Here is a 12,778-nt window from a genome sequence, read left to right as displayed (position 1 = left end):
TCCAACCCCCCCCTTCTCCCTGTCCCCTGACTGCTCCAACCCCTATCCACACCCCCCACGACAGGCCCCCCGGGACTCCCATGCCTATCCAACCCCCCTTGTTCCCCGTCCCCTTACCGTCCCCCACCAGAACCTCCACCCCATCCAACCGCCCCCTGTTCCCTGTCCCCTGACTGCCTCCCGGAACCCCCTGCCCATTATCCACCCCCCCACACACTCCCCGCCCCCTTACCATGCTGCTCAGAGCAGCAGGACTGGCAGCCGCCCCGCCTGGCTGGAGCCAGCCACGCCACTGTGCTAGCCCAGAGCACTGGCAGCACAGCGAGCTAAGGCTGCGGGGGATGGGGGACAGCAGGGGAGGGGCTGGGGGCTAGGCTCCACGGGCCATAGTTTGCCCACCTCTGCACTAAAGCATAACCGCTAGGGAATGCTCTCCTACAGAACCTGGAACTGCATTTATTATTCCTGAATCTCACCATTCCTCTGCTCTCCAGAAAATAGCTGTGAAACCCAACGGCAAAGTGGGTCTCCATCCTCCTCTACTTGCAAGTCCCCACAGAATATACAGCCTTCTCCTGGTACCAGTTACTCTGTTATCTTAACTAGTAGAGCACTGCACAGTGGATCTTAAACTCTGATGCTGATAACGTTGTGGGGAGTCAATAGGCTTTACAGGATGGAATTTTTGGTTTTTTTATTTAAAAAAAAAAGTAAGAATTTACATTTAAAACCCTCCATTCAAAGAATGTTAAAATTGCAAAGTGAAGCTCTCAAAAGCTAGGAAATGCTTGTATGTCTGTGCAACCTTAATTTGGCCCTTGTGCTTATGTATTATGATAGAGTTACAATGATCACATTCAATTTGTTTCTTCTGAACCATGCTACATCTGCAAGCCTTAACTCACAAAAGTTGCCCCACTCAACCTGACTAATATTGCAGTATTGAGCTCTGTATACATACCTACAGCAAATGAAATGCAGCCAATTCTGGGGTGGAGAATGGCAATTGGCACAACAATAGTCAATACTGTGACAATTTGTAAAGCTAAAATAAGACAAGACTTTTGACTACCAAGAGAATAAACTTTATAACCAGGAAAGACAAAATTCTAGTAAGTAAGAAACAGGGACCAATCCTGCAGGGGCAGGAGGATGGGCACCTCATAAGTCATTGTCCTCTCTATTTTCTATGATCCTATGTTCATAACGGCTCTACATTTTAATTCCCTGCCTCCCAAATAAGATAGCTTATTTAACCCTTTAAATGCCAATGCAAGTGGATGGACTTTGTTAAATCCTCATGACGTGCTTCTAAAATAAGTATTACACCCAGGAAACAGGCACCTGTAGAGCTCTCTGAATATACTGTGCACTGCTTGGTCTAAGATAACATTGCTGGAAATAGAAACTAGCAGAAGGGTGCTATCCTCTCCTCTGAGACACTGGGAGCAGGACTGGGCCCAAAAGATGGTCTGGCCTGGCATGTCAGGAGTTAACATTTCCAGACAGAGAGTTATCTACAATTATCTTGGAAGTGTCCCCAGATGTGGACTCTAGGTAAGATATAACACAGGCAATCAGCTCTGAAACTCACATTTTCTTCCTTGTCTTTTTAATAGTCTGTGCCTAGTAATGGCCAGTTTTGGGGGAAAGAACATTAACTACTTACCCAGTAGCATAGAATCCCTACGCACTGAAACTAGATCAGAGTCACACTGCCTGATGGCCTGAGAGTTTAAAAATGTAGTCAAACTAACCTGAATTTATCTCTATCTTCTTGCTAACCCAAGCACTACTTCAGCAAGACACACTTTGACAGTGTTTAGTTGTATGAACTTGAACAAGCTGTAACACTTGAAAATTTAAATGCCAAAACACACGAACAAGTGAATTCCAGCAAAAGTGACATTAACAAAGAACCGATTATAATAATCTAATATTTTACCCTTTTAGTGTCTTCCAGCTGACAATCTCAAAGTGTTTTACAAACATTAATTAACCCTTGCAGCCCCTGTCATGATGTAGGGAAGCATTATCATCCCCATTTTACTCACTGAGAAATTAAGGCACAGAGAAGTTAAAGCTTCATTTTTCACAAGTGGCCACAGAATTTGGGTGCACATCTAAAGGCACTTTGGATGTGACTGTTACAAGTACTTAGAACCCATCACTCTAATGGGAGCTGGCTTTACTCATCACCTTGAAATGGTGTCTGAAGTTGGACACCCCAAAATGAGGGCAACCAAAATCAGTAGCTAACATTGCCAAATGTGCCCATAAATGACTTACTTAAGGTCATCCAGCAAGTTAATGGAAGACCTTGGAATAGAACTTGGAAGCCCTGGTCACCTTGTTTAACCATGAGATAGCACTCCCTCCCATTTTAAATTAATCTCCACCTTCATAGTAAAGGGTGGTATTAGCACAGTGAGATCCCTAGAATAAATGCCAGGAGAAAAATCAAAGCTAGTTCAGAGACTGCCTACCTAGGTCTATGCAGACAGTCATGTACTTCAGACACTGGTCTGGCCGAAGCAGCTTCAAGGCATCAGCAGCTTCCCTTCGCCTCTGTTTTTCTAGTGCCTCCTCTGCTTTTCTCCTCTCTTTTTCTGTCTTCTTGATTTCCCTTTTGAGTTTCCTTGGTTCTGCTCTTGCCTGACCTGCCTCTATTTCCTCTGGAGTTCTCCTTCTCCTCCTTTTATTTGGGCTTGGAGGGGATGTAGTTACTTGCTGAGGAGAGGCTGGCAAAACTAGCTCTTTAGCCCTGGTCTACACTAGGACTTTAGGTCGAATTTAGCAGCATTAAATCGATGTAAACCTGCACCCGTCCACACGATGAAGCCCCTTATTTCGACTTAAAGGGCTCTTAAAATCGATTTCCTTACTCCACCCCTGACAAGTGGATTAGCGCTTAAATCGGCCTTGCCGGCTCGAATTTGGGGTACTGTGGACACAATTCGACGGTATTGGCCTCCGGGAGCTATCCCAGAGTGCTCCATTGTGACCGCTCTGGACAGCACTCTCAACTCAGATGCACTGGCCAGGTAGACAGGAAAAGAACCGCGAACTTTTGAATCACATTTTCTGTTTGGCCAGCGTGGCAAGCTGCAGGTGAGCGCAGAGCTCATCAGCAGAGGTGACCATGATGGAGTCCCAGAATTGTAAAAGAGCTCCAGCATGGACCGAACGGGAGGTACGGGATCTGATCGCTGTATGGGGAGAGGAATCCGTGCTATCAGAACTCTGTTCCAGTTTTCGAAATGCCAAAACCTTTGTCAAAATCTCCCAGGGCATGAAGGACAGAGGCCATAACAGGAACCCGAAGCAGTGCCACGTGAAACTGAAGGAGCAGAGGCAAGCCTACCAGAAAACCAGAGAGGCGAACGGCCGCTCCGGGTCAGAGCCCCAAACATGCCACTTCTATGATGAGCTGCATGCCATTTTAGGGGGTTCAGCCACCACTACCCCAGCCGTGTTGTTTGACTCCTTCAATGGAGATGGAGGCAATACGGAAGCAGATTTTGGGGACGAAGAAGATGATGATGATGATGAGGTTGTAGATAGCTCACAGCAAGCAAGCGGAGAAACCGGTTTTCCCGACAGCCAGGAACTGTTTCTCACCCTGGACCTGGAGCCAGTACCCCCCGAACCCACCCAAGGCTGCCTCCTGGACCCAGCAGGCGGAGAAGGGACCTCCGGTGAGTGTACCTTTTAAAATACTATACATGGTTTAAAAGCAAGCATGTGAAAGGATTACTTTGCCCTGGCATTCGCGGCTCTCCTGGATGTACTCCCAAAGCCTTTGCAAAAGGTTTCTGGGGAGGGCAACCTTATTGCGTCCTTCATGGTAGGACACTTTACCACTCCAGGCCAGTAACACGTACTCGGGACTCATTGTACAACCAAGCACTGCAGTGTATGTTTGCTGGCATTCAAACAACATCCGTTCTTTATCTCTCTGTGTTATCCGCAGGAGAGTGAGATATAATTCATGGTCACCTGGTTGAAATAGAGTGCTTTTCTTCATGGGACACTCAGAGGAGCCCATTCCTGCTGGGCTGTTTGCCTGTGGATAAACAGAAATGTTCCCCGCTGTTAGCCACAGGTAGGGGGGAGGGTTGAGGGGGTAGCCACGCAGTGGGGGGAGGCAAAATGCGACCTTGTAACGAAAGCACATGTGCTATGTATGTAATGTTAACAGCAAGGTTTACCCTGAAAGAGTGTAGCCACGGTTTTATAAAATGTGTCTTTTTAAATACCGCTGTCCCTTTTTTTTTTTCTCCACCAGCTGCATTTGTTTCAGTGATCACAGGATCTTCTCCTTCCCAGAGGCTAGTGAAGCTTAGAAAGAAAAAAAAACGCACTCGCGATGAAATGTTCTCCGAGCTCATGCTGTCCTCCCACACTGACAGAGCACAGACGAATGCGTGGAGGCAAATAATGTCAGAGTGCAGGAAAGCACAAAATGACCAGGAGGAGAGGTGGCGGGCTGAAGAGAGTAAGTGGCGGGCTGAAGACAGGGCTGAAGCTCAAATGTGGCGGCAGCGTGATGAGAGGAGGCAGGATTCAATGCTGAGGCTGCTGCAGGACAAAACCAGTATGCTCCAGTGTATGGTTGAGCTGCAGCAAAGGCAGCTGGAGCACAGACTGCCACTGCAGCCCCTGTGTAACCAATCACCCTCCTCCCCAAGTTCCATAGCCTCCACACCCAGACGCCCAAGAACGCGGTGGGGGGGCCACCAGCCAACCAGCCACTCCGCCACAGAGGATTGCCCAAAAAAAAGAAGGCTGGCATTCAATAAATTTTAAAGTTGTAAACTTTTAAAGTGCTGTGTGGCATTTTTCTTCCCTCCTCCACCACCCCTCCAGGGCTACCTTGGTAGTCATCCCCCTATTTGTGTGATGAATGAATAAAGAATGCATGAATGTGAAGCAACAATGACTTTATTGCCTCTGCAAGCGGTGATCGAAGGGAGGAGGGGAGGGTGGTTAGCTTACAGGGAAGTAGAGTGAACCAAGGGGCGGGGGGGTTTCATCAAGGAGAAACAAACAGAACTTTCACACCGTAGCCTGGCCAGTCATGAAACTGGTTTTCAAAGCTTCTCTGATGCGTACCGCGCCCTCCTGTGCTCTTCTAACCGCCCTGGTGTCTGGCTGCACGTAACCAGCAGCCAGGCGATTTGCCTCAACCTCCCACCCCGCCATAAACGTCTCCCCCTTACTCTCACAGATATTGTGGAGCACACAGCAAGCAGTAATAACAGTGGGAATATTGGTTTCGCTGAGGTCTAAGCGAGTCAGTAAACTGCGCCAGCGTGCCTTTAAACGTCCAAATGCACATTCTACCACCATTCTGCACTTGCTCAGCCTGTAGTTGAACAGCTCCTGACTACTGTCCAGGGTGCCTGTGTATGGCTTCATGAGCCATGGCATTAAGGGGTAGGCTGGGTCCCCAAGGATACATATAGGCATTTCAACATCCCCAACAGTTATTTTCTGGTCTGGGAATAAAGTTCCTTCCTGCAGCTTTTGAAACAGACCAGAGTTCCTGAAGATGTGAGCGTCATGTATCTTTCCCGGCCATCCCACGTTGCTGTTGGTGAAACGTCCCTTGTGATCCACCAGAGCTTGAAGCACTACTGAAAAGTACCCCTTGCGGTTTATGTACTCGCCGGCTTGGTGCTCCGGTGCCAAGATAGGGATATGGGTTCCGTCTATGGCCCCACCACAGTTAGGGAATCCCATTGCAGCAAAGTCATCCACTATGACCTGCACATTTCCCAGGGTCACTACCCTTGATATCAGCAGATCTTTGATTGCGTGGGCTACTTACATCACAGCAGCCCCAACAGTAGATTTGCCCACTCCAAATTGATTCCCAACTGACCGGTCGCTGTCTGGCGTTGCAAGCTTCCACAGGGCTATCGCCACTCGCTTCTCAACTGTGAGGGCTGCTCTCATCTTGGTATTCATGCGCTTCAGGGCAGGGGAAAGCAAGTCACAAAGTTCCATGAAAGTGCCCTTACGCATGCGAAAGTTTTGCAGCCACTGGGAATCGTCCCAGACCTGCAACACTATGCGGTCCCACCAGTCTGTGCTTTTTTCCCGAGCCCAGAATCGGCGTTCCACAGCATGATCCTGCCCCATTAGCACCATGATGCATGCATTGGCAGGTCCCATGCTTTCAGAGAAATCTGTGTCCATGTCCTGATCACTCACGTGACCGCGCTGACGTCGCCTCCTCGCCCAGTATCACTTTGCCAGGTTCTGGTGCTGCATATACTGCTGGATAATGCGTGTGGTGTTGAATGTGCTCCTAATTGCAAAGTGAGCTGAGCGGCCTCCATGCTTGCCTTGGTATGGCGTCCGCACAGAAAAAAGGCGCAGAACGATTGTCTGCCATTGCTCTGACAGAGGGAGGGGCGACTGACGACACGGCTTACAGGGTTGGCTTCAGGGAGCTAAAATCAACAAAGGGGGTGGCTGTACATCAAGGAGCATTTCAGGCAGGACTTCACGGAGGGTTCCAATAAGAAATGGTGCACCTAAGTTATTGTTCTTATTGGACATGGCTAGATTTACCTCACTGCACCTTCTCTGTGAGTGACTGCAGTGTGACCTAGAGGAATGAGTCCCCTAGACAGGGGACGGGGAAGAAGCAAATGAGTACAAAACAAATCTGGTCTATTTCTTGTTTTGATCCACTCCATCTATCTTTTACATCTTTGGCTGGCAGCAGATGGTGCAGAAGAACTGCAGGCCATCCACATCTCATGGCTGCTCGGCAGAAGATGGTACAGTACGACTGCTAGCCATCCTCATCTCTTGCCTGCCCAGCAGAAGATGGTACAGTACGACTGCTAGCAATCTGTATCGCCTGCCTGCTCACCATAAAACGGTTGAATAGGACTGACTGCAGGACTAAAGAGAATGACCTGGTCAAGTCACTCCAAATTTAGTCCCTGCGCCCATGTCTGCCCAGGCGCTCCCAGCCGATGTGGCCAGGAGCACCTCGGACACGACGAGGATGGCTACCAGTCGTACTGCACCGTCTGCTGCCAGAAGGCAATGGGTTGCTGCTACTGTGTAGCAATGCCGTACCGCGTCTGCCAGCACCCAGGAGACATACGGTGACGGTTATCTGAGCGGGCTCCATGCTTGCCATGGTATGGCGTCTGCACAGGTAACTCAGGAAAAAAGGCGCGAAACGATTGTCTGCCCTTGCTTTCACGGAGGGAGGGAGGGAAGGGGGGCCTGACGATATGTACCCAGAACCACCCGCGACAATGTTTTAGCCCCATCAGGCATTGGGATCTCAACCCAGAATTCCAATGGGCAGCGGAGACTGCGGGAACTGTCGGATAGCTATCCACAGTGCAACACTCTGGAAGTCAACTCTAGCCTCGGTACTGTGGAAGCACTCCGCCGAGTTAATGCACTTAATACACTTAGAGCATTTTCTGTGGGGGGACACACACTCGAATATATAAAACCGATTTCTAAAAAACCGACTTCTATAAATTCGACCTTATTCCGTAGTGTGGAGATACCCTCAGACTCACTGACACACACAGCTTTTCAGCTCTTCTTGTGCAACATGATCACAAATGCCATGATCCAGTGTATCAGCAGCTGGGTGCATCAGGGTAACATTTCTGGTTTGACATGATTCAACCTCACTGTCTGCGTCAGAATCTGAAATTTCCCAGGCTGCAGCTCTTTTGATAACTCTGTTGGTTTTGCCATTGGATTGATTCTTTGAATTTTCCTCCATGGTTTTATTTTTCTCTTCAGCATTTCTAATTACCTAAAAGACTAACATTGTTTGCTTAGAAAATGCAGACACACTCAATATTCTGTACCAATTTCTAATATATGAATGCACTAAACTTACTTATTTTAAAAATATTTACCTAAGTGATACATTTTGTTTTGCTTAGGTTAGTTTTAATTAAAAATGAAGAAAAAAGGATTAATTAAAAACCTAAATTCCTCTCATAGGAAGTAAATCCTAGTTTACGACAAACAAGTGGCTCAGGGTATGTCTACACTACGAAATTAAGTCAAATTTATAGAAGTCGGTTTTTAGAAATCGTTTTTATATAGTGGATTGTGTGTGTCCCCACACAAAATGCTCTAAGTGCATTAACTCGTCAGAGTGCTTCCAAAGTACTGAGGCTAGCGTCGACTTCCGGAGCGTTGCACTGTGGGTAGGTATCCCACAGTTCCTGCAGTCTCTGCCACCCATTGGAATTCTGGATTGAGATCCCAATGCCTAATGGGGCAAGAACATTGTCGTGGGTGGTTCTGGGTATGTCGTCAGGCCTTCCCTCCCTCCCTCCCTCCGTGAAAGCAACGGCAGACAATCGTTTCACACCTTTTTTCCTGAGTTACCTGTGCAGATGGCATACCACGGCAAGCATGGAACCTGCTCAACTCACTGTCACCGTACGTCTCCTGGGTGCTGGCAGATGTGGTACTGCATTGCTACACAGCAGCAGCTCATTGCCTTGTGGCAGCAGACGGTGCAATAGGCCTGATAACCATCGTCATCACGTCTGAGGTGCTCTTGGCTGCCTCGGTAATGAGCGCCTTGGCAGACACGGGTGCAGGGACTAAAACAGGAATGACTTGACCAGGTCATTCTTTTTAGTCCTACTGGCAGTCGTATTGCACCATCTTCTGGCGAGCAGCCAGGAGATAAGGATGGCTAGTAGTCCTATTGGTTTTGAGTTCAATCCTTGAGGGGGCCATTCTGTGTGACAGTTGTTTTTGTTTCTCCTTGATATAAAGACACCCCCTTTGTTGATTTTAATTCCCTGTAAGCCAACCCTGTAAGCCATTTAGTCAGCCACCCCTCCCTTTGTCAGCAATGGCAGACAATCGTTCCCCACCTTTTTTCTGTGCGGACGCCATACCACGGCAAGCATGGATCCCGCTCAGATCACTTTGGCAATTAGGAGCACATTAAACACTACGCGCATTATCCAGCAGTATATGCAGCACCAGAACCTGCCAAAGTGAAACCAGGTGAGTAGGCAATGTCAGCGTAGTGCCGAGAATGATGAGGACATGGACACAGACTTCTCTCAAAGCATGGGACCTGGCAATGTGGGCATCATGGTGCTAATGGGGCAGGTTCATACGGTGGAACGCCAATTCTGAGCCTCGGAAACAAGCACAGACTGGTGGGACTGCATAGTGTTGCAGGTCTGGGACGATTCCCAGTGGCTGCGAAACTTCTGCATGCATAAGGGCACTTTCATAGAACTTTGTGACTTGCTTTCCCCTGCCCTGAGGTGCAAGAATACCAAGATGAGAGCAGCCCTCACAGTTGAGAAGCAAGTGGCAATAGCCCTGTGGAAGCCTGCAATGCCAGACAGCTACCAGTCAGTTGGGAATCAATTTGGAGTGGGCAAATCTACTGTTTGGGCTGCTGTGGTGCAAGTAGCCACGCAATCAAATATCTGCTGATATCAAGAGTAGTGAGTCTGGGAAATGTGCAGGTCATAGTGGATGACTTTGCTGCAATGGGATTCCCTAACCGTGGTGGGGCCATAGATGGAACCCATATCCCTATCTTGGCACCGGAGCACCAAGCCGGCGAGTACATAAACCGCAAGGGGTACTTTTCAGTAGTGCTGCAAGCATGGGTGGATCACAAGGGACGTTTCACCAACATCAACGCGGGATGGCCGGGAAAGGTACATGACGCTCGCATCTTCAGGAACTCTGGTCTGTTTCAAAAGCTGCAGGAAGGGACTTTATTCCCAGACCAGAAAATAACCATTGGGGATGTTGGAATGCCTATAGTTATCCTTGGGGACCCAGCCTACCCCTTAATGCCATGGCTCATGAAGCCATACACAGGCACCCTGGACAGTAGTCAGGAGCTGTTCAACTACAGGCTGAGCAAGTGCAGAATGGTGGTAGAAAGTGCATTTGGATGTTTAAAAGCGCGCTGGTGCAGTTTACTGACTCGCTTAGACCTCAGTGAAACCAATATTTCCATTGTTATTACTGCCTGCTGTGCGCTCCACAATATCTGTGAGAGTAAGGGGGAGACGTTTATGGCGGGGTGGGAGGTTGAGGCAAATCGCCTGGCTGCTGGTTACGCGCAGCCAGACACCAGGGCGGTTAGAAGAGCACAGGAGGGCGCGGTACGCATCAGAGAAGCTTTGAAAACCAGTTTCATGACTGGCCAGGCTACGGTGTGAAAGTTCTGTTTGTTTCTCCTTGATGAAACCCCCCCCCAACCCGTCTTGGTTCACTCTATTTCCCTGTACGCTAACCACCCTCCCCTCCCCCCTTCGATCACTGCTTGCAGAGACAATAAAATCATTGTTGCTTCACATTCATGCATTCTTTATTAATTCATCACACAAACAGGGCGATAACTGCCAAGATAGCCCGGGAGGGGTGGAGGAGGAGGGAAGCACCAAGTGGGATGGCAGAGGAGGGAAGGACAAGGCCACACAGCACTTTAAAACTTATTTAATGCCAGCCTTCTGTTGCTTGGGCAATCCTCTGGCCACTTACTCTCTTCAGCCCACCACCTCTCCTCCCGGTCATTTTGTGGTTTCCTGCACTCTGACATTGTCTGCCTCCACGCATTCGTCTGTGCTCTGTCAGTGTGGGAGGACAGCATGAAGTCAGAGAACATTTCATCACGAATGCATTTTTTTCGCCTTCTAATCTTCGCTAGCCTCTGGGAAGAAGAAGAAGATCCTGTGATCACTGAAACACATGCAGCTGGTGGAGGAAAAAAAAAAAGGGACAGTGGTATTTTAAAAGACACATTTTATAGAACAATGGGTACACTCTTTCAGGGTAAACCTTGCTGTTAACATTACATACATAGCACATGTGCTTTCATTACAAAGTCGCATTTTGCCTCCCCCCACCCCCCCGTGGCTAACAGCAGGGAACATTTCTGTTCAGCCACAGGCAAACAGCCCAGCTGGAATGGGCACCTCTGAATGTCCCCTTAAGAAAAGCACCCTATTTCAACTAGGTGACCATGAATGATATCACTCTCCTGAGGATAACACAGAGAGATAAAGAACAGATGTTGTTTGAACGCCAGGAAACATACGCTGCAATGCTTTGTTCTGCAATGATTCCCAACTACGTGCTACTGGCCTGGCATGGTAAAGTGTCCAACCATGGTGGACGGAATAAGGCTGCCCTCTCCAGAAACCTTTTGCAAAGGCTTTGGGAGTACATCCAGGAGAGCTTTATGGAGATGTCCCTGGAGGATTTCCGCTCCATCCCCAGACACGTTAACAAACTTTTCCAGTAGCTGTACTGGCCGCGAATGCCAGGGCAAATTAATCATTAAACACGCTTGCTTTTAAACCATGTATACTATTTTAAAAGGTACACTCACCAGAGGTCCCTTCTCTGCCTGGTGGGTCTGGGAGGCAGCATTGGGTGGGTTTGGGAGGTACTGGCTCCAGGTCCAGCGTGAGAAACAGTTCCTGGCTGTCGGGAAAACAGTTTCTCCGCTTGCTTCCTGTGAGCTATTTACAACCTCATCATCATCATCTTCCTCATCCCCAAAACCTGCTTTCGTGTTGCCTCCCTCTCCATTGATGGAGTCAAAGCAGACGTTTGGGGTAGCGGTGGCTGAATCACTAAAATGGCATGCAGCTCATCATAGAAGCGGCATGTTTGGGGCTCTGACCTGGGGCGGCTGTTTGCCTCTCTGGTTTTCTGGTAGGCTTGCCTCAGCTCCTTAAGTTTTACGTAGCACTGCTTCAGGTCCCTGTAATGGCCTCTGTCCTTCATGCCCTGGGAGATTTTGACAAATGTTTTGGCATTTCAAAAACAGGAACGGAGTTCTGATAGCACGGGATCGTCTCCCCATACAGCGATCAGATCCTGTACCTTCCGTTCAGTCCATGCTGGAGCTCTTTTGCCATTCTGGGACTCTATCATGGTCACCTCTGCTGATGAGCTCTGCGCTCACCTGCAGCTTGCCACGCTGGCCAAACAGGAAATGTGATTCAAAAGTGCGCAGTTCTTTTCCTGTCTACCTGGCCAGTGCATCTGAGCTGAGAGTGCTGTCCAGAGCGGTCACAATGGAGCACTCTGGGATAGCTCCCGGAGGCCAATACCGTTGAATTGCGTCCACACTACCCCAAGTTTGACCTAGCAAGGCTGATTTCAGCGTTAATCCCCTTGACGGGGGTGGAGTAAAGAAATCGATTTTAAGAGCCCTTTAAGTCAAAGAAAAGGGCTTCTTCGTGTCGACGGGTGCAGGCTTAAATCGATTTAACACTGCTAAATTCGACCTCAATTTCTAGTGTAGACCAGGGCTCAGTGATAGGCTATGGAGCCTTTCATTTTGAGTCTGCCACTCATTCAAATCCACAGCAAGTCAGCTCTGACTGAAATTCACCAAGACCCAATCAAGAAATAGCCTATGAGAATAATCTGGTCTCAGTCCTACTCCTGGAGGACACGCACCAGCATCCCAAAGCACCTAATTAGTACTAATTATTTCCCTCGCTGGAAATATCAGCAGAGAGACTAAAGACTGAATGGGCCACAGACTGAAATCCCCTCTTACTCCTATTGGTGGGCTATCCAAGTCAGTTGAGCACAAGACAGTGTGGGAGGAAGCCTGCTCTGCCATTGTCCAGGCGGCTACAATATTTCAACAGTATTGCCAACTCCATGCATTCAAAAATTATGAGTCAGGCCTAAAAAAAATGTTTTTAAATCAAGACTGCTTACAAATCATGATTTTTTTAAAAATAAAAAAAATTAATGG

The 12,778-nt window shown here is 48.4% G+C and overlaps 1 protein-coding gene across 6 annotated transcripts in view; it reads left to right on the top strand.

Annotated features, from left to right (window-relative positions):
- The window catches only part of SPSB3 (splA/ryanodine receptor domain and SOCS box containing 3), a 44,382-nt gene extending 39,535 nt beyond the window's left edge, over positions 1–4,847 (top strand). For 3 of the 6 annotated variants that reach the window (XM_073363016.2, XM_073363018.2, XM_073363021.2), the window contains exon 8: positions 4,289–4,839. In XM_073363016.2, coding sequence (XP_073219117.2) covers positions 4,289–4,346 — 58 coding nt within the window. In that variant the 3' untranslated portion in view covers positions 4,347–4,839. Of the gene's footprint in view, positions 1–3,289; positions 3,677–4,288 lie in introns of those variants that run through there. The other 3 variants (XM_073363022.2, XM_073363019.2, XM_078854624.1) reach the window with 3 other exon arrangements.
- The last annotated feature ends 7,931 nt before the right edge of the window (positions 4,848–12,778 follow it).

Source organism: Lepidochelys kempii, chromosome 10, assembly GCF_965140285.1.
Source record: "Lepidochelys kempii isolate rLepKem1 chromosome 10, rLepKem1.hap1, whole genome shotgun sequence".
Classification (NCBI taxonomy): Eukaryota; Metazoa; Chordata; order Testudines; family Cheloniidae; genus Lepidochelys; species Lepidochelys kempii.
Note: the sequence above shows the minus strand (reverse complement) of the source record. Positions and strands in the feature narration are given on the sequence as shown.